General features: G+C 43.5%; 2 protein-coding genes across 9 annotated transcripts; both read left to right on the top strand.

The window, feature by feature from the left end:
* Positions 1–1425: 1425 nt before the first annotated feature.
* On the top strand, positions 1426–11552 carry ART4 (ADP-ribosyltransferase 4 (inactive) (Dombrock blood group)). 6 transcript variants are annotated; one of them, XM_074826909.1, is made up of 3 exons: positions 1426–1943; positions 3146–3872; positions 11498–11552. In XM_074826909.1, exons 1-3 carry the CDS (start codon positions 1851–1853, stop codon positions 11500–11502), a joined length of 825 nt encoding a protein of 274 aa, XP_074683010.1. In that variant the 5' UTR covers positions 1426–1850; the 3' UTR covers positions 11503–11552. The 6 variants fall into 6 exon arrangements, 3 of the variants coding, with proteins under 3 accessions (XP_074683010.1, XP_074683007.1, XP_074683008.1); XR_012623547.1 differs by lacking the exon at positions 11498–11552 and adding an exon at positions 4723–4756 and having other exon boundaries at positions 1427–1943; positions 3146–4321; XM_074826906.1 differs by lacking the exon at positions 11498–11552 and adding an exon at positions 4723–5783 and having other exon boundaries at positions 1429–1943.
* SMCO3 (single-pass membrane protein with coiled-coil domains 3) lies at positions 10923–15066 on the top strand. Of its 3 annotated transcripts, XM_074826911.1 has the most exons (3): positions 10923–10991; positions 11498–11552; positions 13282–15066. In XM_074826911.1, exon 3 carries the CDS (start codon positions 13299–13301, stop codon positions 13974–13976), a length of 678 nt encoding a protein of 225 aa, XP_074683012.1. In that variant the 5' UTR covers positions 10923–10991; positions 11498–11552; positions 13282–13298; the 3' UTR covers positions 13977–15066. The 3 variants fall into 3 exon arrangements, with proteins under 3 accessions (XP_074683012.1, XP_074683011.1, XP_074683013.1); XM_074826910.1 differs by lacking the exon at positions 10923–10991 and having other exon boundaries at positions 11417–11552; XM_074826912.1 differs by lacking the exon at positions 10923–10991 and having other exon boundaries at positions 11439–11552; positions 13285–15066.
* Positions 15067–18631: the final 3565 nt, after the last annotated feature.

Below are 18631 nucleotides of genomic sequence, written 5' to 3'. Positions count from 1 at the left end.
AGCACAACTCTCCTCTGAACTCCATCTAGCAAAGCTGAACAAAGTGCTCATTGCAAGCAGTGAAAAATTTGCTGGGAAAAGTACTACAGAGATTAGTGAAATCCTAGTATGTACTGTATGAACAAGTTAGGGGGTTTGTTGCACGGTTTTGTTCATACAAAAAGAAAATGAATCTTCCTATCTGTATTTGCATCTTTCTGTTAGTTTTGTATTGTTCTTTCCCGTTGCATACGAAGATGTCGATCATGTAATCCTCTCTGTGTCACCAGAACTCTATATGAGCTGAAGTCAGTACAACCTTTGGGGATCAGAGTGCACAAGTGACGTTACAAATTTACTGCGATTTTCGTCTGGTTAATGCGCATTTAAGTACCACTACAAATGCTCTGCTGCCATCTTATGGATGTTGTATTTATTGTATTTAATAATACACTACGTTGCTTTTGAAGCGTTTGAAAATGCAAATCCAGTGGGCTTTCTACCTCATTCACTTCGTACTACAACATACACTAAGAGACCAGACGGGAAAAATAGGGACATAATCTGCAACTGGATTATATGCAGCTGAATTAACATTTTAGTGGGGCTATTTATATTGATTGTCAAGTTCCCACTGGAGCCTGTCACAGTTTAGCTTATTTTTATCTCTAACACAAACAGGAGAGGAGATGCCTGAATAAATTCACAAACCCTCTCGTGGACTCACTTTTAGCAGTTGAAGAACCACTGTCTGAAATACAGCCCAAAATGATAGAACAATTCCAAGAAGGAGAAGTAGATAGGCTTCATTTACCGCTTTGCATCATCCTTCATGTCATCATTTCATATCACCAGTCACTGCAGATATTGTCAGCAGCATCAGTTGGTGCAGTGTTAGAGATCACTTTGAAAACAACCTAGTATGAGACCTTTATGTCATCCATCTCTCACCCTATTTCAGCAATATCTGACAAATGATCTCTGTCCCCAGAATCCAAGCAGCTGCACAGACATCTTTTCTCAGGGAATCTCACCATGACTATAAATGTCCTCCTCACCCAGCCTATCACTAGCAGGCAATTAAAAATGGACTTCACTTCTCTGTAGTCAGAATGAGTCCCTGACACCTCCTCTTGGCTCTTTCTTCCACGCAGAGGAGTTGTCAGAGGCCATGGGGCTTTGCAGGTGAGTAACTACCCTTTATTGGGAAGTGTGACTGGAAAGCAGCTACTAGAGAGGGGTTAGTCGCAGTATAGAATCTGTATTACACACTCATTCTGAGTGTATCCAATGTAAACAGTTCAACATGATGCCACTCTACAGTGCTGTAAGGGTAGGACTGGCAGCACTTATCAGAAACCAGGGGGAGCTGAGAGGCACAGTTAGGTTATCTCTGCTTCCAGATGGGGTCCCAACCTAGCCTGCATTTCTATGTTGACTTTATCAGAGCTCTGCACTTCTTTAAAAGGGCTTTTTAAGCTCTTGACCAAGGGGTGCTCTCCACTTCATCCTGAGACATCAGTCCTTGGTAGACAACTGCTTTAGACTTCTCCAAGACAGAGTTTTCTTCCTTTTTGCAAGAACAAGAACACCAGATACCTTGGAATTAAGAGAACTATCAAGGTGAAAAACACCTACACCAGCTGGAGTTGGTGCAACCAGACCCTTCCTTATGGATTGTGGGCACACTTCTACCAGTGACTTGTCTGTTTGTATTGATTAATGACTTCTGAATTGCTGTAAGAATCTGGTGAATGATCTTTGGTTGAAGAATTGTTAACAAAACCTGAGGACAAATAACAAACTGCAAAATCTTCCAGATCAAGAAAAAAGGGAAAGAAACAGATGTAAATGACCTCTACTTGAGCAAAATGTTCTTTACAGTGTCTTGGGTGGAATCTAGGATGCCAGTCCTGCTAACCAGCCTTCTGTTGCTGATCTCCCTGCAAATGCTGGTAAAAGGGGTAAACATTATTGTTTATTTGAAATGGTGAAATAAACTTTTTTTTTCTTCCCCCCCCCCCCCCCCCCCCCATTTGAAACATGTTATTTAAGGAGCTTTGGGTTCAGTTTTAATTCTTCTGCTTTCAGTTGCTCTGTTCCATTTCTCACCTGTCCCAATTCCTTTTAACCACTTGGTTGGAAATTTCCTCTCGTTTGGAGCCCGATGGTTTCCCAGGGTGTGTTTGTGAGTAGATCTCATGGAATTGTTCCTATCCTTTTCCAGCCTGTCTCAGCTGAGGCTCTGACAAAATTAATGTGTTATGGGACAGTGATAATATTGCTTTATTTCTTGTGGCTGTCTTTTAGCTTTCCCTCAAAGCAATTATGATATCATGGAGAGATAAACTGAATCCCATAGTTTATGGGCCAGTATAACTTCAGAGGCTAAGAGAGGTATCAATTTGGTTGTGTGTCTAGTATGAATATTTGAGATGAAGAGAATATCTACTTGTAGAATTCAACTAATTATCAACTGACTACAGTACTTGACTAGTCTATTAGGAGATCAAAAATCAAAAAGAACCACACCATAACTCACACCATTTCTTAGAAATTATTACACAAGGTTTTTATTAATTAGAATGCTAGAAAGAGATAATTAATGTGTCATTTCATAGACAGAATATATTAGAGATTATTTTCCTGTTATAGCACCCAGTTGTGTAAATCCTTACTCATTTGTTTACTGAACATCATTATCTGGAGCCAAAACATGTTGGAGGGGTATGAGAAGACAGAAAGAAGAAATTCACCTCTGAGAGTGTTCAGGCTGCACTGCCTCTAGCACATTGTTTTCTTTATTCTTTCCCTCTTCAAAACCACTTATTAATCATGAGCAGAATATTGAAATAAATGGACCATGGGTCTGTCCTGCAGGCTGTATACCCTCACCCTCTGAAGAACCAACTCTCCTGAAGTTTTTAATGATCCACATCAAATAAGAACTCTGGCATCCTGGCTGGCATTTGCCTGAGGTGGGGCCTGGACAATAACCTGAGGTTGCTCAGAAAGGTCTTGTCAAAGATGTCTACCTGCTGTGCTTGCTTTGCCAATAATGCCAAAGAGGCAAGAAGAGGGTAGGGAAAAACTTGTCTTGCATCCACAGAGATAGACAAAAAGTTCACACTTTTGATGCCAATCTTAATTTGCTTTTATGTTGTAGGTTGTGTCTCACCTCATGATGGATATGGCTCTGCAGTCCTTTGATGACCAGTATCTGGGATGCAGAGAGAAGATGATGGAAGAACTGGAGCAAGGAGACTATTTCCAAAAGGAAATAGCTGCTAACAAGGACTATTTGAGTCTCTGGAAAAAGGCTCAGGAGACTTTGTTAAAGAGCCCTGTAGGTCTCCTGAGGGAGATGCATGAGAGCCATGCCATAGTCCTCATGGCCTACACCATGAACTCTTCCCTGCACTCTCAGCTGAACTGGGCCACATCTACAGCAGGAAGGTCTCCAGAGCACTACAGACACAACTTCAGTTTCAAATATTTTCATTTTTACTTAACAACTGCTATCCAGATAATGAAGCAAAGGCAGAGCAGCAAGGAGAGTGTGGGGAAACGTAAGTGCTACCGGGTGCACAGGGGTGTAAAAGACACATATATTGAGGCCATGGTAGGCAGCAGGGTGCGATTTGGCCGTTTCACTTCCACCTCCCGCCTCTGGAAGGAAGCCCAGAAGTTCGGGAATGAAACTTTGTTCACAGTGACCACTTGCCTGGGAGCAGCTGTGCAAGGCTTTTCTTACTACACATCTGAGAAGGAAGTCCTCATTCCCCCTTACGAGTCATTCCTTGTCAAAAGCTTCTTTCGGACACAGCAGGGGAACCGTCTGCATCTGCATTCTGTGGGGAATTACAGCAAGTACCACTGCGAGCTCATGGAAGGTATTGTATATAGCCTTTCATGCAGGAGGGTCGCGGGACAGTCTGGTCTCAAGTATGTCAAGCAGCCCTCACCAGCTGCACCTACACAGGGCCACACTCAAGGCCAAATCTGTAGCTTGCCCACCATGTTCACCTATGAAAGAGCCACATGACCCAGTTTTTACCTCTTTGTCATGAAGCCTGTGAATACCCCACAGCTCACTAAAGATGAATCCTCCTAATACACAGTAGGTCTCAGGGTTCTTTGCAGCCTCCATTTATCCCATCTGTCATTGCAAGGATGTCATAGGACACATGCATTTGAATCCCCAGCACTCCTATTGCAAGGGCAGATGAGATCTGCAGGCAGCTTGAATTCAGATATTTCTTCTGGTGGCTTGCAAGGCTGCTACACTTCAGTCCTCAGAACTATTCTGGGCTTTGGTCCACTACTATTCTGACAAGCTCAGGCAAGTGTACACAAAACTACTGTTGCTTTAGTGGTGTTCTCTCTCCTGTGACAGAAGGGAGGAAAGGTATCTTTTGGCAAAGAACACACTGTGAGTTTCCTGGCTACAGAGATAGCTCTGGGCTAGAAGACCTCACTGGGCCTGTTCCACATCCCTGTCCTTCTGTGAGTACACCACCAATACCAGACTCTTGTTTTTCTCTCTTTGGACAACAGTGTGTCAATGTAACCTTTGAGCACAAAACAGTCATTCAGGAACCAGAGTTTGTGCCTGGACCTAAGCCAAAGTAGTAGTTAGACTTAAGAAAATGGCTCCTCTGGGCAAAGGCTGTGTTAGCAAATGCAGGAATCTTTAGGCAGCCTAAAGAGGTCTAAACGACTTCTCTTTTGACTTTCTTTCAGCTTCAAGAAGCAAGAACAGCGGTTCCACTGCCTTCACCTCTGCTGTTCTTCCTAGTGTAGTTGGAGTTTTCATGTGCTTGGCCCGCAATGACTGATTCTCTGGCTGTGTCCATGTGTAAACACCTGAATAGCAGGAAAGAATAATTCACAGGAAATCAGCATCTGGAGTTCCTGTTGTTACAGAAGGTTCAACTCTCCCTTTGCTTTCAGCTGCAGCTCTCCAGCTAAGACTGGAACATTCAGCCTAGTTCATTAAAACAGACATTCCCTGGACTCATTCAGGTAGGAGGGAAGTTACCTATGGCCTTTCTGAAGGGGCAGTGACACCCTTCACTGTAGGTAGATTTTCCCATAGGCATTCAAGAAAGACACACATGGACGTTGGACTCTTTGCAGATGTCTCAGTACCTTTATTTTTGATGACAAAGAGTCTGTCTGTGGGATGCAAAAGGCAGCATGGTGCTACAGTCAAGTGACTTACTGTGCAGATTTGCATATCTCCTTTGAGTGCAGGGTCCCAGGAAACAGCAAAGTCTGTGGCTGCTGCATAGCAGTCTTTCCCTGCTGCATGACCCCATGCACCAAAGCCATAGCTCTCATCTCCAGCTGACCATCTGCATCTCAGACATGGGGTACAGAAGCATAAAGCTGCCTTGAGACATGAACTTAGCAGCAGAGGATCATGAGACTTGTCAGGCCTGTCTTCAACTTTCATGTTTGACTTTAGCATTTCTTCTGAAAAACTGAGGCGCGTCCTCTGTTTGTAATAGTCCCGCTGGTTATTTCGCTGAAATGAAGGAAAGCCTGTGGAGTCCACTGTTGTCTTCATAGGTGTTAGATGTGACTGAAATTCACTTGCTTGCCTTTCTACTTCACTGGTCTGCAATGTCTAATGCTGGAGATTGCATCAACATCACAAATTGGAATTGGAATTTCTGATTTAGCTATAGACTCCTCTCACTTTTATGTGTTCATTTAGCACTTCTGGAGCCGTAGACACCCAAGGCAGAACATCTGTGAAGTTCTCCCATCTCCAAAAAATAAAAGTGTGTAAATGATGAGACACATCTTCTACCTGAAATTTCCCTTTCCAACATGCCTTGCTTGCTTCTTCGCCCCTGGTCCCTCACCCCACTGATGTTAGCCCTGGGCCAACGTTAAGGTCAGAAAGGTTATCTCACTGGCCCAAGGAGACTAGTCATAGTGATTTAACTTTGCAGTGTAGTCATCAAATAATTGAACTGAAACTCACTGACACATTTCACAAATGACCCCAGCTTTCAGTCACTGGTGAAGTTGGCAGGAAGCTGGAGTTCTCTATTCACTACCATCTGTCCAAATCAGTAAGCAATAAGTTAGCTATCCAAAAGAGATCTGAATTTAAAAGGACTGCACAAATTGAGATCAGCTGGTTAGTCAAAATAAGGACAGCCAAAAGCACCTGTGTGAACTGCTTGACTCTCAGAGCAGCTCCATATAAGCTTGGTGCTGTCATTCCCTTGGAAATCCTGTGGCAAGGAATGCAGAACTTAGGCACATGACAAATATTAACATTAGAAATGTAGGAATTTGGATGTCTTCAGATTTTAGCAGATTAAATGGAGGAGTTTGAGACTCAGCATCTTGTGTACCAGATCTAGGTGTCTATAATTGCAGAGGTCATCATTTAATCACCTCAAACCTAGTAACATGTTCTGTGAAACTGAACTACTGCCCCTGAAATCCTGAGACAGGCTTGCCCAGGCAGATAAAATGGATTTAATACAGAACTACTTTACTATTAGCTTGTTTTGTATCTATATTTCATTTACTTTCTTGTTGCCTTTAGTTTACCAGTGATTTCAAATAATGAATTGTCAAAATTTGATTTTGATCCCTAAATGCTCGAAGATACCAAGTCCAGATTTCGAAAAAGAATAAAAACATTAGAAGCAGCTGCTGCAGATACCTCTTGTATGTGTGTTCAAACATGCTTAAACTCTTTCTCATGTGAGAATTACAGGAATCAAGATGGATTTCTGACACATCAGCACATTTATGTCTCTTTTGGCTTATCTGTTACTGCTAGGATGCAGGCTTCAACCACTTTAACAAAGGTTTGTAATTCTTTACAAGGTGGCTTCAGCACCCTGAAAGCCTCCTCTAGGTAGTCAGCTGCTATTTTCAGGGCTCTCTCTATAGATTTGTGTCCTTGAAGGATAGCCTGTAGGAAAACAAGAAGTGAAGAGAAGGAGGATAGAGAACGAAGCTTGAGCTGTTGTGATGTCCCACTCGAGGAGGAGCTGCCTTCTGTGGTAGCTGATGTCTCATTTTGTTGCAGCATCTTCACAATATCATCATAGTCTATGAGAAGTTCTGATACTTGGAGGCATAAGGCAGGTGAACTCAATAACTGATGAACAGCAGACTCTACTGTGTCAGGGAAGTTGCTATATTTCAACACTGCAACAAGTATAACCATGATGCTTTCTACACCTGCCTCGTGATTCTCATAAAATTCCTTTACTGCAGCAATCTTGTCCTGCAGAGAGGTAATGGGACCAGCAATCTTGGCATACAAACCATGGCTGATGCTTTCCTGTACACCTTTGTCTTTTGTTTCCATGGTGGCTTGCATCTCTTTCAAAGCACTGACCAGGAGCTGCAGATTCTCTTTAATGCTGAAGTTTTCTTTTACTGACATGATGGGCAAGTTGGTGCCAACATGTGCATTGCGGAGTCAGAATATTGTGTTGGTTGAAGAGACATAGATGTACACTAAATCATGCAGATCCTGGCAGGTCCTGACCAGCCTTCCTTTATCACTCTTAAAACTGAGGTGGGCTAACATTTCTGGAGTGGGATCTGACTCTGAAAAACAAGCAGAGAAAATCCAGAAGACACAGGGGAATAAAACTGGATATATTTTCAGTGAGAATGTTACATTTCTGAAGTCAATATTGCAAACTATCAACCCATCTGACTCACCCTGCCCCAAGACATTACAGTTAGAAGAAAACATAGAAAAAGGTCTTTGTCAGGCATTGAGGGGGTCTTACCAAGAAGGCCAGCAAAATATGGTGGAAACAGCTGCAAGTATTGTTACTCTTATGGCTGCAGGAAGTATGACCCTGACCTTCAGCATGGAATATGAAAAGCAATGGAAGTGCTGCAAGTGAATTATTCTTACCTTTTGGTGTTTATTGATAAATTTATAGGAGGCCTGGCAAACAATCTACTTTACATCATCCTTAGAAATATAATCCTTCAGTTTGTATATACTGGTGGGTCTACACAGAATTAAACTCATATTCTGGGGAGAGGGGAATAGACACAGCAAAGTCAAATGCATCAGATATCTGCATTCAAGAGACAAAGCAATGGAAGGCTGAGTAATGCAATGTTTTGTCAGGCTGCAGTTTCCTGTGAAGTGACCATATCTGTCAGTTCATACAGCGGCTAGACCTTACAAACATCCCTTGATAGGTGGAAACACAAAACATTGTCCTTGCTTGGGCTCCTGTCTCACTACTGTTTTGACCAGTAAGGAAGTTATGTCTTTCTGCTTGCACCTAAGAGTTCTCCCAAGGCCAACAGCAGATACAGTCCTGGGACAACACGTAACTGAGAGACTGCTCCAGATGTTGCCTTTGCTTGTGCCGGGCCCCTGGAAAGCCAGACTGGTTGCAGCAGACATATTTCATCAGCTATTGCTGTAGTTAGATGTGCAGTCAGATGTGTCCAAGGAGTTGCAACTTCCCATCCCACTTCATACTTTTAAAGACTTTTCTCTCAGTGCTCAGCTCAACCCTCTGCCTCTTCCTCCTTTCCCTTCTATGGTAAAAATGGTATGAACATGTGTGAAATGGCAAAATTGACTTTAGCCTTCACTGCTGTTCACCCAGAGCTGGCTCTGGGGCTCCACACCACTTCTTCCACTGTCATGGCATCAGAAGAGAGGATCTGGCAAATTGCAGCAAAGAAGAGTGTTGCATTTAGGGTGAGAATAAACTTGGTAAGAGATAAATCCCCTTGCATTCTAGACGGTCCTCAGAGAATAGAGGGGCTAGGGGTGGCCGGACTTATCCCTTAATAGGTATGCCAATTGGGGCTGTAACTATAGGTCTGACCCGGATGCCCGAACAGCCCATATGCTGAAGGTCCGGTTGCATTCAAAAGAAGCCGCCAGATTCACGAATAGTGCGGATTAGTGGCCATCACTATAGGTCTGACCCAGCCCAAACGCCCATATGCTGTAAGTCTGGTTGCGTTCAAGAGAAGCAGTCAGATTCGCGAATAGTACAGTTTATTTTCATGCAACATCTACAGATTCTTTAAGATTGCCTATGATAAATGCACAAACTGCAGGTTGGCTATATAGCACTACACAAAAGAAAAGGACTGCAATCACACACTAAGTTCCCAGGTATACACTCGGCGTAGCTGAGGAAATCTTACCAAAAGGCGTCCCTTCTGGGGGGGGGGCGAGAGCACAAACCTGTCGATCTGTCCCTCCGATTTGGCGTCGGATTATCGTCCCTCCAAGTTAGGTAAAAAACTTGGGGTAGTATTTATCTTAGTTTGTATGTGTGGGTGGGTGGGACTGTAGTCAAGCCATTATCTTTTGAGTAACGACACAGTACATTCTTTGGTTCCAGGGGTACAGCTGTTTTTTTGGGGAAAAAAGGGAGAATGAGAAACATGGTCAGCTCGATGCGAGGGGTACAGCTGGGTTTTGTGAGAAAAAAGGGAGGATGAGGAACAAGGTCAGCAGGCTACTGCAAAAATCATCCCTTGAGAGAAAAAAGTAGAGCAGGAGATAAATCTGTCCTTGAAATGAGTGAAAGAATGGGACTGCGCGGCTTACACCCTGCTTCACATTCCTCCTTGGCGCCATGACAAACACAAATCGCTGGACCTCCATCCCGTCCTGTGCTTGCTCTGGGGACCCTGTGTCGAGGAAATGTGTGTTTTACAGATTTCTCACTGTTTTGCTTTTCTCACATTTCCAACAACTAACAAAGGGTAATAGGCATTCCAGATGAAGTCCTTTCCCTCAAACTTAACAGGTCTGAAACAATAGCTATTAATATTCCCTAAAGACCCACAGTAAAGCAGGAACAAAACTGCTTGCTTATTGTTTAAATTATTTTCTGTCATGTTCCAAAACTCTGAAGACCTGAAATCAGTTTCCAGCTTACAGAATATGACACAGAGGCAGTTGCCAGCCTGATAAATTCAATTCCGTCCAATACTGGAAGAAATATTTCAGGACTACATGGCATTCTCAGTTAGTAACAGGAGTCACAACTAATGCAACTGATCATTGCAGAAATGTAATAGTTAAACCATTAGTGTTCTCTCTCAGCTCATCTTCTGGTGCTTACAGCTCTGAAAACAAGGACAGTTTGCTACTCTGGCTCTGGGTTGAACACAATAGCTCAGCTTTCAGGGGAAAACAAGTTGGCAATTGCAGGGTACTCATTTTAGGCTTGATCTTTTACTTTCATTTGAGAACTCAACCATTCTCTACTGGGGAGGTAGCACTCATGACCAGAGCCTAGGGGACAGCAGGTCCATCTTTGTAAGGATTAGAGCATGAAAGATGTCTAGCCTCGATGAAGGGAGAAGTACAAGCATGTCTTGCTGGGACAGACAAAGCCTGTTTTCACTGTCTGTGGTATTTATTTTTCTCTTTGTGTGGGACTATTCAACTTTTGTTCCATAATTTGCAGGTGTACAAAACCAGTCATGGCAATAATCCATTATTTCAAGGAATAACTGCAAGCATTAGTGTTTCTTGTTTATACTTATAAAAAATAGAAATTTATAAATCCCAGTACAAAACCTAATCCTGTACCTGTATGAATGAAAAGTGCTGTCCTACATGTTTTATGTTCTGAGAACAGCAAGTAATACCACCCCCTTTCAGCCATGGCTGTAGGTACCTGTGATGATACCTTTGTCACAGGCGGGGGCATTCATGCTGTAAGAGGAACAGAAAGCCTTTGGAGGATTTATCAATTGTGAACTAGCATTAAATAAACTGAAATCTGTTAAAATTGGAAGGAAGGGGAAAGGAGGAAGAAAATGAGGTGGATATGGGTAAACATCACACAACAGAATTAGTGACAAACAGGCAGGCAACAGGACCCAGCTGAAGCCCAACCTCTGGATCCCTAACTCATCACATGGTGCTGGAAAACACCAGAGGAACACAGGGGAAAGAGGATGAAGTCACCATCCCATACACATTTCAGCTGACTGCAGGAGCACTCAGACAAAATCAGGTAGGCAGTCTAAATGTTTAATTAGAAAAGCTTCTGGAGAAAATTACCCTGGTGCTGGAGAAATAGAAATACAAAAATGTATGTGGCCTGCCTAACTCTAGAAAGCAAATGCAAAAACTAGCAGAAGTGTCAATGTGAAGAGTAAAAGGTAATTTTAGCATTAAGAGACATAAAATCTAGAGCAGTTATAGGAAACTGAAATAATCATGCATAAAGAATAGATGCTAAACATCTCCTCCACACCTGTCTAGTACGTAAAATGTTTGTTGAAGCGCTATTCCTCTTAGAACATTTTGTTTTCTCAGTTTCTACAAATAAGGAAAAACAAAAGACCTTTCAACAAAACATCACTGGAGCAGAAAGGATCAAATATCACATTGAGACAGAGAGCAAGCCAGCAACATCCCTGAGGCAGGACTGATATGAAATCATACCTTGCATTGATATGGCTTTATGTTTCCTGAAAATCACAAAACTTTACTGTATACGTACTTTGCTCCTTCCAGTTTGAAGAAAAAGAAAGATGCATTAAAGAGTTTATTGTCTTGACAGAGCTACAAGGTAAGTGACTGAAAGAAATGTACAGTACTGTGTAAAATATTATGAAAAAAATTATCTCTGACTGGCTTGTAGTTCAACACTGAGACTAAAAGTTGGCTAGGGGACTGTTGAAATCATTCTGTTTTTCTGCAGTGATCTTGGAGGGTGGTGTGTTTAGTAAAATACAGCTGGGTTAGCAGATAATGCAAGAACTACAGAGGACCAGAATGACACAAAGGTATCTTTTTAAGAAGCAAAATCTAGCTAGTCCCCCCACATAACTATTTGTAACTGTGTTATGTAGGCACCAAGAACATGAAGAGGTTTATCTTGGAAAAATGCAAAGCACTGCATAAAAGTGGCCCAGATTTGCAATACGAGGGCTGAGAATGCCAAGTACCAACAAAGAAATGAGTCATCTTACTCATTCATAGTTTGCCCTTGTTGCAAAGTAAGACATACGCATTTAAGTCAAAACCATGCTAAAGCATTTTTACTTTGCAGCTGGTGATGGGTTAAAGGGAAGTGGCACAGGGTTGGTTGCAGAAGCTTAGTGATGAGGAGTAACTCCACGATCACTGGTAACTCAGTCATTTTGGACTCTGTATATTGACATGCAGGTAATGAAGGAAAATGTACTAAGTATGCCCTTCTGCTGGCAAACCAACGGCAGCTCAGAGAATAATAGTGACTATGAGGATTAGGCACAAGTATGTGGGGTGGAGGAATCAAAGAAGTTAAATTTTGTGCTCTGGTCTGTACAGTGATAAGGCAGGGCCAGATTCTGCTCAGTCATGTCCTAGGAGCTTGGTGAGCACCTGCTGATATTAGCTCCACACAGCCCCCCTGGGTATGGAGGGAGTGTGGCTGTGCAGGCAGAGCTTTCCCTGCAAGCTGGTGCGTGCTGCTCCAAGGCAGTCTGCCATCACAGGCATCCTGCTGGAGTAGGTGCACCTCACGGTGCTTACACAGCATGCTGAACATCACGGGGCTGTCTGCTTGATGTTCGCGAGTGAAATAACAATGGGGATTTGATTACAGCATTAGGGAGGTGAATAAACAATGAGGGAACAGGGGCTAAATATCAGGGAAGGAAACAGTGGGAGATGTGTGTAAGGTGATATAGGTTAGGATGGGTTTATTATAGATAATTTTACTATTCTCTATGAATTTCCAAGTGTGAGTTTATTAGTATAAGCACAGAGTGCTTATATAGTAATGTTTTATCTTGAATGTGAGGAGAAATAAGCTACATCAGCATAAAACACCCTTACAGTGATACAGAATGTGCCCACTCCACCAGTCATCATAGTTGTTTAAAAATCAGATGTCACTAAGCTGATACAAAAGTGTGCCTAGAACAGGCCTTTCGTTTCCACAGTTTATTTTAGATTTTGCTGATTAGATGAGATTGCTCCATTTTTTAGTGAACTAGTTCAGCTTCTACCATCATCAGTTTCCAAGGTAAAGAATGACCCATCTTCATTTTACCAATCTGCTGATTACATATCTGTTAGCTATTTTTGTTGCTCTGAGTATGTCCAATATCTCATAAGGTCCTTTTCCAATCATTTGGCTAAAGATCCAAAATAAGAATTAAGATTTCTACATTTACCAGCTATGCCTTGGGATTTGACTAGCTGAGTATAAAAAGAACCAGTGAGGCAGAGACAAATGACATTTCACTGCTCTTTAAGGGCTAGGGTTATGGGTGTTGAACAGACTAAGAGATTTATTTTCTCTCTTGAAGTAGCCAATTTCTGAAGAATGGCGCTGAGTGACCTCCTTTACCCAGATAACCCCAAGAGAAGGCAAGAATTGATCCATCTGCACCAGGAATTGCTTGACTGCATGTCCACAAATTTCTGCGCAACAAATGAGCTGGCTAGAGTGCTGAATGAACACCTGGGCTGTACCATTACCCACATTCAGATGAGAGAGAACAGCACTGTCAAGGAAAACTGTGACATTATCATTGAAGCAATGAGTGAGATTCAGCGTCAGGTACAGAAGATTGATAGTGACATGAAGGAAAAGCTAGAGCCTGTGTTGTACCAGAAGCTGTATGACATCAAAGAGCCCGAGTTGGAGAAAATTGCAATAGCCCATAAAGTTTTTTCCATTATTCTTGGAGAAGCAACTTCAACAGCTGGGATAGTAGCTATCAAACTTCTTGGCTCCAGTCTTATAACTCTCACTGTGAGCAAGCTCGTCAGTCTCCTTGCGCAGATTGGGGCATCTGTTCTTGGGGGAATCAGCATCACCATTCTTGGGCTTGGCATTGAAATGATTCTCCATGCCATCCTGGGAGCTGTGGAGAGGAATCAGCTTCTGACAGCTGTGAGAAGCTATGAGAAGCACCTGGCTGAGTTTAAAGCAGCCTCAGAAAAGTACCAGCGTGTCATACGTGAAGTGACTTCTTTGGTGAGACAGCAGGTTCAGTGAACTGAAGTTGGAGTTCTCTCTCCTGCTGTGACAGCGGCTGCAGCAGCTATGCCTGCAGAAACCTTTTTGATTCATTGTGGTAAATGAACTACCAATGGCTTTTTTTCTTATCAGTGGCAGCAGAGAAAGAGATGTGACAGATCAGGGAATTGGCACTGAAATATATTAATAGGAAACTGGCTTATAGGTGCTTCTTGGAGGCAATGCTTCAAATACGTTGTACCATTCCGTCAGCTCTCTTCTGGAATGCATTGTAGATAACCTTGAACTGCAATTCATAATAGTGACAATAATATTCACTGCTGGAGCAGTAGTGGTGAGAAGGTGTGATTTTTCTCTTACTGTGTTTCTATATTAAAGATGACAACATGATGGAGAACACAATTTCAACAAGTCAGTCCATGTTGTCATCTGGAGGGCTCATCAGGACAGCTGTGGTTGCTAAACTCTTAGTATGGATTAGTGCTAAATCTGATAGGCTGAATTCTCTGTTCACCCAACTGTTTACAAGGACTATCTGAAGCATATTTAACAGTTATTTCCTGTCCCATCCCTGCTGAAGGAGCCAGTCAGAGATCTTGTTTAACTAAACTCTAATCTCAGGTGATTAGCAGGTAAGAGAGGCATGGGCCTACAGGCAAACACACACGACCTTGCCCCACAACAGAGAGAAACCAGCTGAGGTGTTGAGGCGTGCCTGGCTGTGATAACCTCTTATGCTCAGTAATGCCCCGCTCCTGTCAACCCACAGGTAAATAATTCTGTGCACAGCTGATGCTCTGTTGAATGAAATGGGATTATACACACGTATAAGTGTCTGTAGGATTACAGCCCTTTAATGCACTAAATGTATTTTCATGTGCTTTACCCAGACCCACCGATGTGGGACTGCCAAAGGCAGGCTCAGATTCTGCATTTCACAATATGCTACCAAATACCCTTATTTTTCAGATTTTAAAAACAAAGCTGGAGGCAAGAACATGATTTGCAGTCTCTTTCTCTGATTTGCTGCGGTTTGGTTTATTTGCTTTGATCTTTGGGAAAAAAAGAGTAATTTAAGAATTAATAAAAATGAACTTGAATATTCTAAGACTTCTCTTTCCTGTACTTTTTTTTTTTGTTCTGTCTGAAAAACCAATCAAACCAAATAATGAAAAAACATTAAAATCTTCATTATAGATGCAATTTATAAATTCTTTTTTAGATCCATGATAGACTAATCTAGTAGGATTGTGCATAGGTTCCTATTTTAGTACTAGCTTTCCCCATATTAAAAGCATACTCAAATTCACAGTTGTTTATTAATATTCAATATTAGCAATATTAGATTATTATATTAACTAAATTGTGCCTGTGAAAGTAAAGAGATGGGTGAGAGTACAACAGAGAAGGTCTTCATTGGGTTCATAACCCTTCCATTCTGGGTTTTGGTGGGGTTTGGTTTTTGGGTTTTTTTGTTTGTTGTTTTGGTTTTTTTTTTTTTTCCCTACTGTTCCCACTTTTAATCATCTTTTCCGACTCCTCTTTGCTTTTGTGTTCAAAAGCCACTAGATTGCAATGCAGCTGCTGGCTCTCAAGCAGCTCTGCCAGCCATCAGGGAGAAAGCCCAGGGTTCAGGAGCAAGGATGGGTGATGGGGACTAACATACTGGGTCCAGCACAAGCTGCAGACTGGGCGATGTGGGTCAAGAGATGCAATTCAGAGGAGGCTAACAGCACTGCCCTGCCTCACGCGAGCTATTGTGGTGGCTGACATGGTGACCTGAGGCATCATTTCTCCAAGGTGTGACATATCGTGTCTCTTGACACAAGTGGCACTCAGTTCAGAGGTACCTGTTTAGAGGCAAGAGACTGTCAATCAGCAGAACCACAATATTTGAGTGTTGGAGAGGCAGGAGATCCTGGCTCCTGGCAACTTTCTATGTGTAAATGTGTATTTAATTTAGGAAGAAAAAAACACCAGCTCAGTACATATCTTTGTGAGATTGCCAATCACTGTTGTACAAGAATAGCAGGGTCAAATAAAAACAAATCTCTTACATTTTTCAGGCAGTTTCTCCACATTTTCTTGAAAGAAAATTCTAAGCAGTGTCAGGGGAAGTGGGATACACAATGAGAAACATAAAAATATACACTTTCTATTCACCTCTTGATGGATCCTTGTTCACAGAATCACAGAATCATCTAGGTTGGAAAAGACCTTGAAGATCATCTAGTCCAACCATTGACCCAACACTGACAGTTCCCAACTACACCATATCCCTCAGCGCTATGTCAGCCCGACTCTTAAACACCTTCAGGGATGGGGACTCCACCACTGCCCTGGGCAGCCCATTCCAAAGCCTAACAACCCGTTCTGGAAAGAAATGCTTCCTAATATGTAGTCTAAACCTTCCCTGGCACAACTTGAGGCCATTACCTCTTGTCCTATCACTTGTTACTTGGTTAAAGAGACTCATCCCCAGCTCTCTGCAACCTCCTTTCAGGTAGCTGTAGAGGGCGATGAGGTCTCCCCTCAGCCTCCTCTTCTCCAGACTAAACAACCCCAGTTCCCTCAGCCGCTCCTCGTACGACATGTGCTCCAGACCCTGCACCAGCTTCGTTGCCCTTCTTTGGACACGCTCGAGTAATTCAATGTCCTTTTTGTAGTGAGGGGCCCAAAACTGAACACAGTAATCGAGGTGTGGCCTCACCAGTGCCGAGTACGGGGGCAAGATCACTTCCCTGTCCCTGCTGGCCATGCTATTTCTGATGCAAGCCAGGATACCATTGGCCTTCTTGGCCACCTGGGCACACTGCTGGCTCATGTTCAGCCAGCTGTCAGTCAACACCCCCAGGTCCCTCTCTGACTGGCAGCTCTCCAGCCACTCCTCCCCAAGCCTGTAGCGCTGCTGGGGGTTGTTGTGGCCGAAGTGCAGCACCGGGCATTTGGCCTTATTGAAACTCCTGCAGTTGGCCTTAGCCCATTGCTCCAGCCTGTCCAGGTCTCTCTGCAGAGCCTCCCTACCCTCGAACAGATCAACACTCCCACCCAACTTGGTGTCATCTGCAAACTTACTGAGGGTGCACTCGATCCCCTCGTCTAGATCATCAATAAAGATGTTAAACAGGAGTGGCCCCAAAACCAAGCCCTGGGGGACACCACTTGTGACCGGCTGCCAACTGGATTTAACTCCATTCACCACAACTCTTTGGGCCCGGCCATCCAGCCAGTTTTTTACCCAGCAAAGCGTGTGCCCATCCAAGCAGCGAGCGGCCAGTTTCACCAGGAGAATGCTGTGGGAAACGGTGTCAAAGGCCTTACTGAAGTCAAGGTAGACAACATCCACAGCCTTTCCCTCATCCAATAAGCAGGTCGCCTTGTCATAGAAGGAGATCAGGTTTGTCAAGCAGGACCTGCCTTTCATAAACCCATGCTGACTGGGCCTGATCATCTGGTTGTCCCGCACATGTTGTATGATGGTACTCAGGATGAGCTGCTCCATCAGCTTCCCGGGCACAGAAGTCAAGCTGACAGACCTGTAATTTCCCGGATCATCCTTCTGACCCTTCTTATAGATGGGCGTCACATTGGCCAATTTACAATCTGTCGGGACCTCCCCGGTCAGCCAGGACTGCTGGTAAATGATGGAAAGCGTCTTGGCGAGCACCCAAGCCAGGTCCTTCAGCACCCTCGGGTGTATCCCATCCAGTCCCATAGACTTGTGTGTGTCTATGTGATGCAGCAGGTCACTGACTATCTTCTCCTGGAATGCGGGGGGGTCGTTCTCTCAGTCTCTGTCTTCTGGCTGAGGAAGCTGGATTCCCTCAATACAACTAGTCTTGCTATTAAAGATGGAGGCAAAGAAGGCATTAAGGACCTCAGCCTTTTTCTCATCACTGGTTACCATGTTTCCTCCTGCGTCTAGCAGGGGATGGAGGCTCTCCCTTGTCTTTCTTTTGTGGCTCACATACTTATAGAAACATTTCTTGTTGTCCTTGATTGCTGAAGCCATGTTTCTGGTGGGCTTAATGCAAAGTTGGCTTGCCTGCAAAAGCAGGTGTAGCAGATGTCCTCATGCCCATGAGATGTTGGAAGACGCTGAAGATGTTGGAGGCTGGCAGCTGGCAGCCTGTCCCTCTGCTTAGGAGGTAGGAGGCTGTGAGCTCACAGAGGCTGGGCCAGCATCCCCAGACAGCTAGGAGAGCCGTCTGTGTCCTCATAGAGGGGTAGGGCAACATCGAGCCCTGACAAGGTGGTTCTGGGGTAAAAAACCTGCCAATCAGCTTGGGAGCTTCTCAAACTCTTTCCCTCAACTCTAGCAATAAGAAAATAAATGGGAGTTACTTGCATTCCCCACAGTTATATACTTGAACTCAGTGCGGCATGCATTTAACCGGCTAGGGGCAAGGGAGAGCACCCAGTGGAGCGGAAACAGCTTAGCTCTGTTTCTGCTTGGTAACTGAAACTCTGTCCCAAAAATTAAGAAATAACCCTCTGATCAGTCTTATATTTGGTCTTCCAAAGATGTCACAAGCACTCTGGGGTTAACCAGTCTGCTGATGCTACTCCTCTAGACTCCCTGGAGCTGCCTCTCAGTGTGACAGAAGTACCAAGTGAAAAATGTGAAGACTATTGTCCTCCAAGTCAGCTCCAAGTCAGCAGACACTGCTGGG

This window comes from Strix aluco, chromosome 5 (assembly GCF_031877795.1).
Source record: "Strix aluco isolate bStrAlu1 chromosome 5, bStrAlu1.hap1, whole genome shotgun sequence".
Classification (NCBI taxonomy): domain Eukaryota; kingdom Metazoa; phylum Chordata; class Aves; order Strigiformes; family Strigidae; genus Strix; species Strix aluco.
The sequence above is the reverse complement of the archived record's forward strand: the minus strand, read 5'-3'. Positions and strand labels throughout refer to the sequence as shown.